The sequence below is a fragment of the Schistocerca gregaria genome, chromosome 1, assembly GCF_023897955.1.
Source record: "Schistocerca gregaria isolate iqSchGreg1 chromosome 1, iqSchGreg1.2, whole genome shotgun sequence".
Lineage (NCBI taxonomy): Eukaryota > Metazoa > Arthropoda > Insecta > Orthoptera > Acrididae > Schistocerca > Schistocerca gregaria.
In genome coordinates, this window is record NC_064920.1 from 731,422,346 (window position 1) to 731,439,779 (window position 17,434).

Here is a 17,434-nt window from a genome sequence, read left to right on the forward strand (position 1 = left end):
TTGATCAGCATGTTACTATCATCAGCAAACAGTACTGTACCATCATGTTTGACATTCTAAGGAAAATTGTTGATATATATTGTCATGTTGTAACAAAACTGAAAGTAGGGTAGTCAATGAAGTCCAACACATAGCATTGAAAGCACGCTAATTGTGGACACCAACATTCAAACAGGCCAGAACCGACCTCTTGCATGAGAGCACTGCTATTTGTACAAACATTGAATTTTCAAAAATGAGTGAGCATTACAAACATAAGAAATTTTGAGAACCTTCTAGAAATTATAAATACCGAATGATAAATATTTGCTGATAATTGGATTTGAACTGGTGACCTTGTGCATGCCAGCCAGAGACACTAGCTGCTACTCCACACTGCATGTAGCACAGCTCATGGCATTTCTCCCTCTCCTGATGAAATATAGATCCACTGTTCCAGAAGTTCTAGATCCTGTCAATGCTCATCTGTATGGCAGTGCTGAAGAATTCTTGCATTCAGGTCATGCTGTCACGTTCTCTTCACTCTCGTGAGTGTCAAAGGTAGACCCTTTCAGTGCAGTTTCAAGATCACTAAGTGAGCCTTCTCATCGATCTGCACTCCAGGAATCTAGTAAGGAGGACATGGATGATATCTGTGTGGTTTTGACTTCTTGTTGAAGATTTGCGTCATTTGTCCATGATACCCAGAAAGCAGTAGTACAGGTGCCTAGGTAGATGCCATGTTTCTTGATTTCAAGAAGGCATTTGATACAGTTCTACACTGCCATCTAATGAACAAAATATAAGGGGTAGTCAAATGAAAACCAAACACCTCTCACGATGTGGCCATGAAATGGTTCCAATCAAAAGGAATCACCACACACATTATGACATTTATCTCACTGGGAGACATTTCGTAGAATGCAGTCAGCTCCTGATGGATCCCACAGCCGCAACAACTCTTGCACTTCCTTGTCTGACTGAAACTGACATTCATGTGTATCTTTCTTCAGCTCAGCAAAGATGCAAAAATCACATGGTGAAAGATCCGGGCTGTATAGAGGATGATGCAGTATTTTCCAACCAAATCACTGAAGCATAGACTTTGTCTAATTGGATGATCCTGTCCAACAGCACTTCTGAGTGTTTTGACTTTGTGATGAATCACAGTTTCCGCAAAGTCTCTTTGCAGCACTGTGCATGAATTGTGATTCCAAACTCAATGAACTCGACAAGCAGAGGGCCCTGCATTTGATGAAGTAGGTCATCATGACATTACCAGAACCTGTGTGAACTGCTTTTGAGGAGGGGGGGGGGGGGGCAATGTCAGAGGAACGTGTGTTGTTTTCACAATTGGCTTTGCCATTTGCCCTCAGGCTGTCGGAATGCTGTCAGACGGAAACTTCCTGTTGCATGATAATGCTGGCCCCTGCACTGCCAATCGGATAAAAGTTATTCTTCAGCAGTTTGTGTAGGAAACACCACAAAATCCTCTGTACAGCCCAAATCTTTCACCAAGTGATTTTCACATCTTTGGTGATCTGAAGAAAGACATGCATGGATGTTGGTTTCAGTTGGATGAGGAAGTGCGAGAGTGGGTGCTGTTGTGGATCCGTAAGCAACAAACTGTGTTCTGTGAAATAGTAATTGATTGTCTTTTTTCCCAATGGGATAAATGTCTTAAGAGTGTGGTGACTCCTTTGGAACAGAATGATTCCATGGTCCATTGTGGCAACTTTCCTGTTTTTATTTGACTGTGCCTCATACGAGCATATGGAATATCAGACCAACTGTGTGATTTGATTGAACAGTTTCTAGCAAACAGGACACAGTGTGTCATCTTAAACAGAGATAGATAGATAGATAGATAGATAGATAGATAGATAGATAGATAGATTTATTCACCTCATAACATACCATTTCAGATCATTGTTGATTTGATGTACTGGAGGCATATCAGGATTTTTACATTATTTTATATATATTTGTCAGATATTGCTACACGATTACATACTACAGTTTCCAGTGCACAAAAGTAAAGGTATAATTTCCTTATTCAAACTCTAAAACTGTCCTCAAACAATTCTTCAGTAGAATCGTAACACTTTTCCACCTGACAGGTATAGAGTAGTATTTTCAGTGAACCTAATTCGATGTTAAATATATTAGTGCCTTTTGCTTTATTGTGAATATTTAACCCCATATACTCTGGTGTTCAGGCATAGAATTTTAAATGGTGTGTTGGCAGTTTAAGATTCTCTCTGTAGTGAGTACTGTAGTTGTGGTCAAAATGGAAAGAGTTAAGTGTTTGTTGACTTTTATGTAAGAACAACAATGCCTCATATATGTAAAGGGAAGCAATAAATAGTATTTTTAGATTTTTTAACAGTGATCAACATTGTATCTGTCATTCAGCAACACACATATTTCTAACTTTTTTTTTTTAATACTAGGAGTCTCATGACATTTGCCGAATTTCCTCAGGAGATTATGCATAACGAATAATTGACTCAAAGCAAGAGTGATAGACTTTCTTTCTGATGTTTATGCTCATGGCACCTGACAATACATACATTGCAAAAGATATGTGTTGAGTTTGTTTACCAGGCAGTCTGTTTCTGCCTTCAAATCTAAATTTTTATCAATATTTAAGCGTAAGAATTTCACATGCTTTGCTTCTGTGATGCCCAGATCATTGCAAGTTACTTTTAGTTCGCTTTGCTTAATTTAGCTTCAGATTGCTTCCTTTTTGTTTTAGATACATTTAGTTTCAGTTTGATGGAGTTTGATGGAACCAAGATTCGAGTTTCTCTAAAGTATTTATGACACTTTCCATAATTCTTTCAGGCACCTCATTTTCAATTAGAACTAATGTATCATCAGCAAGCAAAACTGAACGAGCATCAGTAGCAAGTGGTAAATCATTAATGCAGCAAAGGAATAGATAGGGACCCAATATTGAACCCTGTCAGACTCCTTGACCAATGTTTTCCAATCTGAGGAGTAATTTCTCAAATTTTAAGTTATAGTTACTTTTTGTTTCCTATCTGTCAAGTAAGAGATGAACCGTTGTAAAGCAGTGTCTCTCAGTCCATATATATGTAATTATTTGTATAGAAGTAAAGAGTGGTTCACTGAATTGAAGCTTTTGCCAGATCACAGAATATTCCTGTGACCTTTCTACCCCTATATAATGAGGGGCATATCTTTCGAGTTAACTCATTGATTGCATGTACAGTGCATTTTCCTTGTTGGAATCCAAACTGGTTTTTAAAAATTATGCCTTTTGCTGTAAGAAATCCTTGAATTTGTTTTGCTGCAATCTTTTCAAACACTTTTTAGAAAGTACCAGCAGAAGAGAGATATGGTGTAATTCCTCATACCTTCTGTCGGTCCTCCTTTGAATAGTAGCTTTATCTGTGCTTATTGTAATACATTTGGAAAGCATCCCTAATGAAAATGTGGGTTAATCTAACTGACAGTGGTTGTGATTGCAGATGTGGGTATTTCATTCCACCCAAATGAGATTTTGGTTTCTAAAGACAAAATTTCATTTTCCACATCCCATTGGGTGATTTTTTTCTAACTGTTTGAAAAATGTGCTTGGATTGTTTTCCAAATTTATGAAATTTACATTGTCTTGGTTGGCTGCTAAATCTGTGTCTGACATTACTACATTTACGAAGAATTTATTGAAACAATTTGACATCTGAACAGGGTTAATTACAGTATCATTTTCAAATCTTATTTTTGAAATCTCATAATTCTTAACTTTGGTTCCTAATTCTTACTGAACCTCTGTCTTTTTATTAGTACCATGTTGTAGGATGACAGTATTATTGGCCAGTTTTTAGCTGCAACTACATCTTTCCTGAATACAGATGATAGCGATTGACATACATAACACAGTCCGGATTTCTGTTTCATTGTAACTCTTTGCGGAGTTCCCTTTTTCTAGCATTAGAAATTATTGTTCCAAGTGTAATCCACATAAGTTTACTGCTTGCTTTCTTTTGCCAAGATCTGAGAAGGGAAGTTTCATTAAACACCTTTTTAAAAAAACTAAGGATTTGTCATAGTTTATGGTGCTTGAACTGTAATGGTCTATGGGCCAGCTTGCAGTACTTAGTTTATTGTGGCATAAATCCATGTGTCTTTTGCTGTAATTCATTTTTAATATACATTTCTGTAGGCTTTAATTTATCTGTCTTTGGGAGCTCAACAAAAAGAACTGAATGACTGAAAATACCTAGGTCTAAACAGAGATTGTTTTCATTTTCAAATTGATAGTTTGTAATAATATTATCAATGCAGGTTACTGATTTGCTGTTTTTTCTAGTACTTTCAAAAAAGTTTAATTTGAAATCAGGTTTCTGTATTGAGTAATGAATTTTTTTTTGGAATCACAGCTGTCAACTAACACATTTAAGTTTAAATCTACAGAGAAACTCTCAAACACTCTCCTTTCATTTAAATAATTTAAATCTTCTCCTACTTTATAGCTTACAAAAGAAGCAACCAGAATGCAGAAACCTCCTTGAGATTTGTTACTCCTACAAAAGTTGCTAGCTACCTTAAAATTATTTATTCTATTTAAAACTTGTAAATAATCTTCTGTCAGCCAATGTTCATTTAAACAGATTATTTTCATAGTTACACAATCTGAAAGTAGAATTTTAAGTTTACCTATTTTATAGCATTTAAGGTTTGGTAGTTCTGCTGTTAAGCTGCTGATATGCCAGAGCATCAGTAGAGCACTTTTGTTTTTGACTTTGATTTCATGTGCATCACCTCTTTGGTGCCTATCCTTTTTATTTTCCATTTCAACCTCTGCTTTTTCACCCCTATCATAATGTATCAGTTTCCTGTGCTTTTCAGGATTTCACACGTCTTTCTCAGACATGTGTGAAATCCTAAAAAGCACAGGAAACTGATACATTATTTTACTTAAATTCATAGATCCTAACCAATTGAGGTGTAAGGCATCTCTCTCCAGACATTTATCATTTAAAAACTTGTTTGGCTCAATGAACACTGCCCCAAGACTGTCGCACTGTTTCCTGGTACCGCTGTTTATTCTAGTGATGTAAGTATCACTTAGTGATTTTCTGTGAATAATTCCATTAGTTACCAGCCCACAAGATCGCAACATGTGACTGACTATGCCTCAGCTGAGCAGAGGTGCTTCTGCCAGCATCATGTAACATAAGTCACCTATGCTCCTCAGCACAGTGATCTTCACTGAGCCAAAACAAATGACCATGTGCCAAACTACTGCTCCCCACATGCCACAGTGTCAATCCAGGAACAGTTTGACAACGTGCGTGACTGTCGCCTGTCTTCTGACTACTTGATAGTGCCCACAACAAGTTCATCTATTTGAGAAGAATATTTTAGTTGCCTCAGTGATCCACATGACAGCATATCTCCTCTTCTCACCCCACCAACAAAGCCTGCTACTGGACTTCAAGTCTCCACTTGTGCACATTAACATGATCTTGTTGACTTGGACTCTGACGGATGTTTCGTAAGGCTTCTGCTTCTGCTGGTCCCACTTCCGAGAACTGTATTTTTGACTTTGCCGCCTGCCTCCTTCCCTTTGATGAACCACACTATGTCAGACCCAAATTCTAACATCAACTTGCTACCACACAATGACCATCAACTAAGGATGAACCTAGAACATTGCAACCTACCCAGTACATCGACGATTCAAGAAAAACAACAGGAAAACAATCATATGTCCATCAACACACTCAAGCAATATGCCTCCTCAACTGATGAGCTCCTGGTGATTCACCAACTCTACGCCAACAGCCGTGCATTATTGGATGCACTCCGTACAAAGAACATGTTGCTCCCACAATGTAATAATGACAAACCTGCTGCCTCACCAATGTGTGTGAGCGGCTTGTGCCTCTGACACACAACCGTCATGATAACAAGAGTGGGAATGCAAGCTTGGTCACATACACCAGTACACCATTCCAAGCCTTGTCACCCAGCTACCCTATTACTGGCATCATTGTGCACACCTCTCTGACTGTACAGCATATTATCACCACATCTCTTCTGCATAAATCACTGCCAAGCAGCCCAACTGCCACCCACTGCCAATCTTCACATGACAACTACAACCTATTGGCTATGTTAACCTGTTTCTGTGTTCAACTACTACACACTTACCACAGGTTGCTGATCAACAATGCTGCACCCAGAACACATTGAAGGAATTGAATGCAAGACGATGCCTTTTCATCCACTTTCACTCATGCAGTTCGCCTTCAACTGCCACTGTCAACCTCAGCATTTCTTCCCATCAAGAATTTGCCACAACATCACCAGACTCTGTGATTGCCCTACACTGACTTCAACCACAATTGGAAACGCGCTGGTACTCAGTGTTCCTCCCTCCCCACTGCTCACAGTCCTCCGTAGATGGTCTTGAGACAGACCATGTCCATCAAACTTCCCTCCGGCAAATAAATTACTGAATCATGTCAACCACACTTTCCCCTCAACATATGCCTTCCCTTTGATCAAATCAGTCTCTCTGGCATGCCAGCATCCTTGCCACAAACACCCCACCCCTGTCTCTTCATTTGTATCACTGGTGTCCCATGTGAACACACTGGACACTTCTCATGTCAGCTGCAGCCACACCAACTGTTCAATACTCATACCTTACCTACCAAAACTTCAAGAAAAGATCCAGTCATACCTCATGTAAGTGCCAGCCATGGCATGATCAGTCATTCACATTCTACCCACTGCAAAAGCAGTCACCAATCCCACTATCATCTTCCCTTCAGTGCTCCGCACTACCACTGTGAATTATTATTGAATTCTTCAATTGTGTGGACAAATTAGGCAATGGATGTTGACATAATGGTGATTTATTGTCAATAATGCTGCTTTACAGTCTTCCAGATAGTTATGACAATATTAGTCTCTCTGCAGGGAATTATGTATTAAGTGGATTGAAATATTCATAGCAATATCTACCAATGACGTACAAAAAGTGGAATATATTTGACTTAACCACTGATCTTTGTGTGTTCTTAGTGTCCAAACAGAAAAGACATGTACCTCTTTCTGTGTAATTATTCATGAAATAAACCATTATTATTGTTCCATACTGTGCTGTACCTCAGTTATATGTTACCTGCATTGTACTTGTGCTACAAATTGTTCTGTAATTACATGTCATACCTGTATTGTCAAACCACATACCAATAGGCTATGGGCCCAGGTAATGCAACCAGCAAAACTGACATTTGCACAACAGATACGGTGCATATGACTGCTGCACATGGAGCTGATCTAAAAATGCAGTCATGCGATAATTACATCACTGGAAAATACCAGCTGAAGCACTAGTCAACAAAAATGACACTTGGGGATACATATTTGAAGGCTTATCATAACCTGCAGTGGCTGATGAAGGTGAAGTGCTCTCTGCAGCAGAAAATACACACAAAGCTTGGCTAGCAGCAGACAGAAGAGCAAAAGCAGATTTTATTTTATCCCTCAGTTCCCCTGAGTTGAGACAAGTAAAGAACATCACTGCATAACATTAGGTACGAATTAAACTAGATAAGATCTTATCTAATCATAAATGGTGGTTTATTGTCAACAACACTGATTTACAGTCTTCCAAATAGTTACAACAATTTTAGATGAAATGTTGAATCTTATGACAATTTACCAGATGTTGAGACTGTAAAAGTAAAAATCTTGGAAGAACACAGAACAAGGATTTGGAAAAACAGTGAAAGTGTAGGCACTGTGATGTTTGTTAAATTGGGTAAACATTTCATGAAGGAGCCAAGAAGTGCTGTGAGTGACAATGAGAAATCAGAACAAAATTCAAAACAAAACCAAAAAAGGAAAAATGTAGCTTTTGAATTAAGAAGGTATACATAGGAGATGAATTTTTTTCAAGAATAAACTAAGTATACAAGCTGCAAACAATCAGATGATGAATAATTTTACAGCTCTGAAGAAGACAGACTTCAAATCATTAAAGGCCAACAATTCAATCCAGACAATAACTTATTATATGATGAAGATAACAATTCTTCACTTGTCACACGTGCTCAGCAGTCTGTGCCAGGTGTAAATTTATCAGATGTTTCAGTACATGATGCTAACTTCATTTCAAATACAACAGAGGTCAATGTCGCTGATGAATGATGTGGTCCAGATCATGAAGAGTGGAGGCTGAGGAGAAAAGCAAGAATAGTTGCATGAGGATTCAGCTAGTGACCTGGAATTGACTTTGTGGAAACCTTCTCTCCAGTTGCAAGAATTGAATCATTTGACTACTCATTCCTCTGTCAGTCAAATTTGACTTATGTTTTCACAGCCAGTCAAATTTGATTTGTGTGTTTAGAGATGGATATCACCACTGAATTTCTCAGTGATGAAACTGACGCAGAAATATTCATGAACAGCTGGACTCACTGGTCAAATTCTTACAAAAGATAAAAGATATGAAGAAAGATATTCATATAGTCAAGAAGGCACTAGACTCACTCCAAACACTGAAGTGTGCAAAATGAGAAAAGCCATTTATGGGATATGCCAAGCTGGTCCACAGTGGTATGCCATGTTAAATTCAATCCTAATATCAGTTGTATTGGAGTCCTCAAATCCAGATCCAAACATCTTTGCAGACAGAGTTCAAAAATTTCTAGTCTTTGTACTAATTTATCTAGATGATACTATATTCACTTCAGCAATCCCACAAAGAACAAAACAAATCAAGGATGAGTTTTCTGCCAAAGTATGTCAAGGATTTTGGTGCCATAAGGTGTTACCTGGGCATCAAAGTAAATCAAACTGTTGACAAAATTACATTATGTCAAAATGACAGTTCTGGATTTTCCATTATGTCAAAGTGGCTACATCATAGAAGTTTTACACTGGTTCAGAATGGATGATTGCAAGCCATTAAGGACTCTATTGGTAAATGGGAAATAGTTGGATGCAACAGCTATGAATACAGAAGATTATACTCATTACCCATTCAGAGAACTGGTTGCAGCATTGATATACATTGCCATCAGTACTCAACCTGACATAAGCTATGCTGTCAATAAGCTACCCCAGTACAATAAAAGCCATACTTTTATTCACTGGCATGCAGCTAAGTGAATCCTTAAATACTTCAAAGGAATCATGGACAAAAAAGTGACCTACATCAAGGATTAGGAAGGAATCTTCAGTTTCACAGCTGCTGATTGGGCAAGTTCTGGTGCTGAGAGGAAGTGGTATACAGGCTGCAGATTTACCTTATCCTGATCAGCAATCTCACTGTGTTTACACAAGCATAGATCCATTGCTCTTTCATTGACTGAAGCTGAGTACATGAGCCTAGCAGCAGTAGCAAAGGGAGCAATTCACCTGTCAACATTCCTGAAAGAGAAGGAAAACTGTCAGACATCACCCTGTTCACTGACTATCAGTCATCTGAGAAGATAGCACAAAATACAGTTTCCCTCTCAAAGTTGAAGCACATTTGTATAAAATATCACTTCATACATCAGGCTCTAGAAGAGTATCTGGTGAAACTGGAATATCAGCCAACAGAAGATATGATGGTAGATGTACTCATTAAGGCTCTTCCTGCACCAAAGCACAAGAAATGTGTTGAAGAACTTAGACTTCAATCCTAAAACAACAAAGTTAAGACTCAGTTTTTAATTTATAACTGCTACAAAAATTGAGGTTTAAATTTTACACCCACGTAAGAACTTTGGTGTCTATAGGTGTCACTGTGCATGTTTTCAAGTCAAAGTACACATTATCCAAAATATTACACATTCTAACACAATTAGCTGACCCCACTTTGCCAATATACACACGGGTGTGCTTATTGACAATATGAACACTAACTCTCAGCTATCCATGGGTTCACCATTATACATTCCATCACATAATGACATTCAGAAGACACTCTGTGCTTGTAGCGTTAAAAATAAAATAACAATTCCTGACAGGTGTGCAATCCAGTGATACATTTAATCACAATGTGTCTGCAGCCCAGAGTCATGAATTAACTCATCTGCCAATGTAATTTGTATAGATCCTATGACTTTTTAATATAATCCCAGGGCTACTTTTTCTTTAATCTCATTTGAACATTTATGTTAAAGAGTGAAAGATGAAAAAACCTGGTGTAGCTTCAGGTTTAAAATTACCCATGATTAGAGAGCCTAATAATTTGTCTTCTACATCACTAATGATATCCTTTAATGAGCAAGTAATTGTTATAGTTGTTCCTTTTCAATTGCAGATAACTGATGTAGAGATGAAGTTAGTAAACTAGATACTTCAAGTGATGAAATTAATTCAAAAAAATTAATTTCTGTTACAAATTCTACTATCCATTCGTAGCCAAGGTTGGTGCCTGAGTGCTCTTTCATTCTTTACAGTTAAGTTAAATTGTTGTCGAACCAGTAGTGACATTCACTGGAATACATCCAATGCACTGAACATGATGACAAGAGTATCTAGCAAATTTTCACTCAGGAAGTTGTAACAAAAAATTAGATTTCACTTAACATGCCATTTTTTTCAGTAAGTTTGCAACAGGGAGCACCCATATCTTATTCCATTTGCTAATCGTGTATGTTGACCCTTACTGTAAGTATCTGGTTCAAATGGCTCTGAGCACTATGGGACTTAACTTCTGAGATGATCAGTCCCCTAGAACTTAGAACTACTTAAGCCTAACTAACCTAAGGACATCACACACATCCTGCCCGAGGCAGGATTCGAACCTGCGACCGTAGCGGTCGCATGGTTCCAGACTGTAGCGCCTAGAACCGCTCGGCCACTCCGGCCGGCACTGTAAGTATCTGTTCTTCAATGAATTAATTTCATTAATTTCTTCAACTTTTCAGAACTGTTGTATAGTAGTGATGTTACTTTGGCAACTTGATCTGTGCAACAAAATTCTTGAGATGCGTTTTCTGGCCTGTGTATTTTAGCAATACAATCCTTTTACAGCATTTTTTTTTTTTGTACTGATATATTCAAAGATTAAGTATTTGTTACATCTTCAATGTCAAAAATTATTTATAACATAGATGAATGTTATCTATGTTCACTTCCGTTTAACATGTAGTTAATCAAACAGGCTAAATTGGTAACTCTGGCTGCATCATGATGATTTACAAGTAGTTGGTTTGCTTGTTATGTCTTCAGTGTCTTGGTTTTGTTTTTTTGCAGTTATATAATGCACTGCTTCAAGCCTGCTCACAATTTCACATGCTTCTGCTTCTGCAGAATTGTTGATTTCTTTACAGCTTACTCCTCTGCATAAGTCACAAAACTCAAGATAAAGTAGACTTTTTTCAGTTAAATTTCAGTCTGGAAGTTCATCATACTCATAATAGGCAACATCATTGTTCAGGCATCAATCGAAATTAATAATACCTCTTTTGTTCTGCTGAGCATTCAAGCAAAATTTAAGCTTTTCAGCTGAGTTGTACATTGTGTGGCTGCACAAGAGTGTGGAAAGGAAATATAATATAATATTCAGCAAATGGCAAGAGGGAGTCATAAATTAACTATTTAGAAACACCAATGCAAAGAAAGTTCCTGACTACAGAGGTTTGATTTTGCTGTCACATGGCCTAAAACCTGCAACCAAGGATGAACAATATGCCTTTAGTTCTCACAGGGCAGCTATCAACCTTGTTTTTACCCCAATAGTGCTTAATGAAAGGCATTGAGAAAAAAATTTTAACTGTCTACTTGGACATTAAATTCATGTGGTCATGTGCCACATAAGTGTATATAACAATGTTTGAGGTGCAAAATGGTGACGAAGAACATCACTGAAAAAGTGCAGGATGGTTATAATAAAACTTTCATGACCTGAGAGTGCTCCCACATAAAACAAGTGATTGCAGTACAGCGAAACTTTGTGATGAATGAATATTTTAAAGAAACATATTTTAATTTACACATGAAAGGGTAGAATTTGTTAATTGCCTACCATGTTTACATTCCAGCCTACAAACATTGCTCAATGTGATGACCATCTGCATCTGTCTAGCATGAAACCACACTAAAGATTGCTCTACTGCTGCATAAAATGTCTCAGTTGGGATGTTGGCTACCTACCTTGCTATGCTCATCTTAAGTCTCCAGCACGTAGTAATGTCACAGCCAAAATTACATGAGTTCAGATCTGGCGATCTTGGTGGCCACTAGTTTGGAACAACTGGCCAATGATTTGGTTTTCTCCAAATGTTCTTCAACCCCAGTTTGGAAAGAGGGCCTCTCCATATTCCTTTAATGTGTTGATACTTGTGAAAAGCAGCAGCACTATTGTGTTTTTTTGAAGCCCTGCTCATATTGTCCAGACCTATGTTGACTGTCTACAACTGTAATTTGCACTGGTGCTTCTTTTTCAACACTAGATCACCACACCAGTACCAGTACCTGATGGCACAGCATGTCACTACCAGTACTAACAATGCAAATCCTGCAGTGCACAGTTTGAACATCATTCCTATAAAGTGGGTACCCATTAGATAAATAGTTTTCCCATTACACTGGCTCAAGTAGCGAAATTTTAACTATAAACACTGCTCAGTTGCTGCTGAAGTATTGGTTATTCATAATTTTTTAATGTTCCCATTAATAAATGTCAAAGAAACATATATCACACTAGACTAATGTGGTTTCACTTTATCAAATGAGAATGTAAAATTTTACTTTAAAAAAAACATTTTATTTGTCACAGGAAACAAACTGACACTTTCCGTCAACAGGCTTCACATGAAAGATGTGATGTGTATTATTTGTTTGAGCTGCAAAATACAAATTGCAAAAATCAGAACTGCAAATATCTGCTCAATTACCAGATAAAACATACCTAACAACTCTTAAGATGGACATTTTGTGTACACGAGGCTCATTTTTAAAGTAAGAACTGATAGCACATCATGTCCGCGCATCCTGTCACATGACATCTGTTCATGGTCGGCCACTCTTGGCAAGTCTCTCACTACATTGCTATTGTGTTTCATGTCTCTGCCAGTGTTGCTTGTATGGCTATAGTGTTTCGTTTGTCACAATGTCAGTCAGTAACCCTGCCGATTGTGAAGGTGCTCAGTTGTTCAGTTCTTAAATGCAAAACAAGTTTGTCGTGCTGAAATTCACTGGCAGCTCATTGACATTTATGGTGCAGATATAATGAATTATGGAAATGCGCATAAATGGTGTAAGCTGTTTAATGAAGGAAGGACAAATGTTCATGATGAAGAACGATCTGATGGCCTACTGTCATGAATGAAGACTTGACACAAAAAGTTGATGAAACAGTTCTCCAAAATATGCACTTCACCGTTGATTAGCTGCACCAGAAATTTCTCCAAGTTTCAAGATCAGTAGTTTTTCGCATTCTTACTGCCTAACGTCACTACAAAAGAATGTGTGCAAGATGGGTGCCAAAAATGTTGACAGAATAACACAAAACAATTTGTCCATTTTAGAGCGCTATCACAAGGATGATGATAAATTCTTGAGTCACATTGCGACTGGTAGTGAAACATGGATTGTGCACTGCACTCCAGAGAATAAACGTCAATCCAGTGAATGGCATCATTTAAACTCCCCAATGGAACTACAAAAATTCAAACAAGAACCTTCAACATGGAAAATCATGGCCACTTCTGGGACCAGCAAGTAATTCTTTTGTTGCATTTTCTGCCAAGAGGAATGATAATAAATGCTGAGAGGTACTGTGAAACTTTACTAAAGCTTAGATGCGCTATTCAAAATCACCTGTGGGAACTGCTCTCTACAGGCATCATTCTGCTTCACGGCAATGCTTAGCCTTATGCTGCAAAAAGAATAAAGGTGCAATTGGACAAGTTTCATTGGGAATTATTGGATCATACACGTACAGCCCTGGATTAGCTCCATCAAACTTTCATCTGTTTCCAAAACTGAAGAAATTTCGTGGTGGAAAGTGTTTGAAAAATGATGACATGTTGGAAGAAACTGTTGCTCACTAATAGCAGAGTTCTTTGATGCTGGGATCCAAAAGCTTGTGCCATGACTTGACAAATGTTTAAATGTTCATGGTGACTATGTTGAAAAGTGGAAAAATGTGCATATTGCAGTTTTTGATACAATTTAGATTCATAAATACAGTTTCTCTAACTCCCTTACCAATAGGGTCTTACTTTAAAAATGATTCTCATGAATTTCCGCTGCAGTGTATACTCTATACACATTTTTCTCCCTGTCTTCTTCCTTACTTCACTTATTGAAGGAAGCTGTGCAATCCTACTTCAGCATAGCCTGAATCACAAATTGACTCTTATGGTCTCATCCTGCTCATTTCATCTCTTCAACCACCAAAATTTGTAATATTTATTTAGAACACCCAAAGAGTAGTCAATGTTTGTTTTGAAATAATGCCTTTAATGAAATGTCCATTTACTATCTAGTACATATTACTCTCATTCATCTTCACAGTTTCTATGATTTTAATATTAATTTTCTAATTTATAATATTGCCAACCCTTGCATCCCTTACTTCTGCTAAGTACAGTATTTCTGTTTTAATAGTTTCCTGTTAAAAGAAAACTATAAGAAGTTGTCTGATTTGTATTTTAATAGCTCGCTACTTCATAACACGTGCACTGCTCGCAGCTGAAAATTTTGTACAAGCACAACAAATCTTACGAGATAGTGGCTGTGGTGCAGCAAATGCTGTGAGCATCAATATGACATTTTTAAACCAAGAAGGGGATCGTCTGTTCCACAATGCTGAAGTAGGACCTGCTGCCAATGGAGCCACGGAGAGTGCCCTAAGTGTTCTCACTGCTAGCCCTGGAGAGCATATATATCACTGTAACAAGTATGTAAACTTTTACATATACTTCAAACAATTCCTTTAGTTGTTTTCTTTCATGTTAGAAGCAACATTCTCCTGTACCCCAGTAACTCCCATAGTAGTATATTGTGCAAAGTGTAATGTAAGGTACTCCTGTATAATCTAGTTTCCAACCAAATTCATTTTGAAATGCCCAGACAAAGACATCTACTGATCTGCTAAGTACTACAACATGATTCCCAAGTTATGTTCTCAAAGTTCTAAAAGCAATGTAGCTTGAAATCAGTTTGTGTGCACATTCTTCAAAAATAAAAGTCACTGATAATCTTGTCATTGAGTGGCCAATAGCTCCTCTCCAGAACAGTCAAAACTACCTATTATACTTTCCAACACCACAAGTGATGCATGGAGACAAGCTTCCCAGGAGACAAGTTATCCACTGCCCCAAATTTCGTTTATGATAACTGGAGATAGGCTGAGGTGCCTTGCAAAATTATTTGAGATGACTCTTATATGGAATTTTTCCAAACTGCATGAGCAATAGTATGAGTGATAAGAAAACATACTTGAAATTAATCTGAATGTTTCGGATGCTCCGGACTCTACTTGTTCCACGTACTTTATAAACAACCTTTTTTTAATTATACAGACAACATTTTTTAAAATTGTATACAGCTTAGAGGAGATGTTTTAAAAATCGTCATTTCTCATGAATAATCTGATTTAACGTATCAGAAAATTGTTGCCATGAAACAAGTGCTTCAGAAATCATGTCATCTCTTGGTTTAACATACCATTGATATATTGCTTGTTAATGAACATTTTCATAACACTTTATAGACAAGATATCTACACATGCAACCAATTTATTCTTCGCAAGCCACACTGAGGTGTGTGGCAGTGGCTACACCATATAGCACTAGTGAAAATGGTATATACGAAGAACAACTGTCAGAAAACCTCTGTACAATTTCAAATTTATATGTTATTTTATAATTATTACAATTTTCAAGGAATCAATGAAATAGGTTGAAAATACTTGTCTGCTTTTGAAGAGACTGTTTAAGGATCCTGAAAGAGTTGTTGAAAAACACGTGGATATAACTGTTTCAGCTGCTATTGCATCTCTATGGCACACTACTTTAATACAAGCAAGAAATAAAGAAAATTTTTTATACAGTACAAGCATGGATTGCCAAACTACTTAGAGATTTTAACATGTGTCAGCCAAACACATCAACATTCTTATCATTTGTCTTCTAGGTTCAGGTTCCCTGTTTCCCACTAAAGAAAGAACAGGAATATCACATAATCATGGATAGTGTAAGGTTGGAATAAAATTTGATAGTGTTCCTGTTCTAAAAGAATTGTCAAAGTGGCAAACAGTGAGCTGCCCAAATTTGTTCTACAGCATATATGTCTTAAACTAAGCAAAGCTGATGCATTGGGTAAGTGGCAAATCAGATATCTGCAACTACCAAACAATAGATCACACTTTTCAACTTCAGGTAGCACATATGGAAGTGTTTAATTAACCAGAAAATGATTTAGAATCTATTTGTAACAATGAGTCATCTCAAAACCTTGATTCAGTAACAATAGTTAAATATCAAGTCCCAAGTTTCTCAAATACATCCTGTTTAAATGACATATTTTAAAACTGGTTCTGTAAAGCATCCAGTTTTGGCAGTTTAACTGAAATTACCACATACACATGTTTACAAAAACATTTTTGGCACCGGCTAGAAAAATAATAATTTTTGTTCTGAAGAACCCGGAAGTATAAGTTAACTGTTGTTACTACTTTTGCTTTTCATATGTTCACTCTCTGACTCAAGATAACCCACTCCCAGAAACGAAATACATTGCACCAATGCATACATTATTACTACTGCTACTGCCATTTCTACTACCACTACTACTACTACTACTACTACCAATGCCTTTACCATTATGGTGTAATGCTAACTGAACAGGAGTGAAGTATTTGGTACATACTGACAAACATAATTATATGACTTACTCCCACACTTGATGAGTCATGAAATGTCACTTATAGTGCAATATGATCTACCATAGTTGTAGACTTCTCTGTTTGCAAACAAGTCACCATTGTACCAAATGTTATAAAGTGTGGACAAAAAAGAACCTTCGGCCTGGAAACTCATTGATTGTCTTCGTTGATGAGTCCCACTTCGAATTGAGCCCTGATGACCAGTGGTGTATCTGGAGACATCCCAGACAGTGGTGGGATAGCATCCTAACTGTCACCTACCACATGGCCTGACAGCCAGCAGTAATGGTCTGAGGTGCCATTTCATTTCATAGTAGGTCCCATTTGACTGTCATCCATGGCACCCCAACAGCCCAGCAGTATTTCAGCAATATCTACATTGTATTTTGCTGCCCTCCTTGCAAGCCATCCTGGGCTTACATTTCAGCCTCATAATGCTTGCCCACACATGTTGAGAGTTTCTACTGCTTGTCTTCATGTTTGCCATACCCCACCATGGTCAGCAACGTAACCGGATCTATCCCCAACTGAGAATGTTTGGAGCATTATGGGCAGGCTCCTCCAAGCATCTCAGG

General features: G+C 37.6%; 1 protein-coding gene across 9 annotated transcripts in view; it reads left to right on the top strand.

Moving 5' to 3' along the window:
* Nucleotides 1-17,434, top strand: part of LOC126267127 (uncharacterized) — a 308,818-nt gene that overhangs the window by 273,561 nt on the left and 17,823 nt on the right. For all 9 annotated transcript variants that reach the window (XM_049972120.1, XM_049972092.1, XM_049972060.1 and 6 more), the window contains one exon: nucleotides 14,629-14,869. In XM_049972120.1, the coding sequence (XP_049828077.1) occupies nucleotides 14,629-14,869 (241 nt within the window). The remainder of the gene's footprint in view (nucleotides 1-14,628; nucleotides 14,870-17,434) is intronic.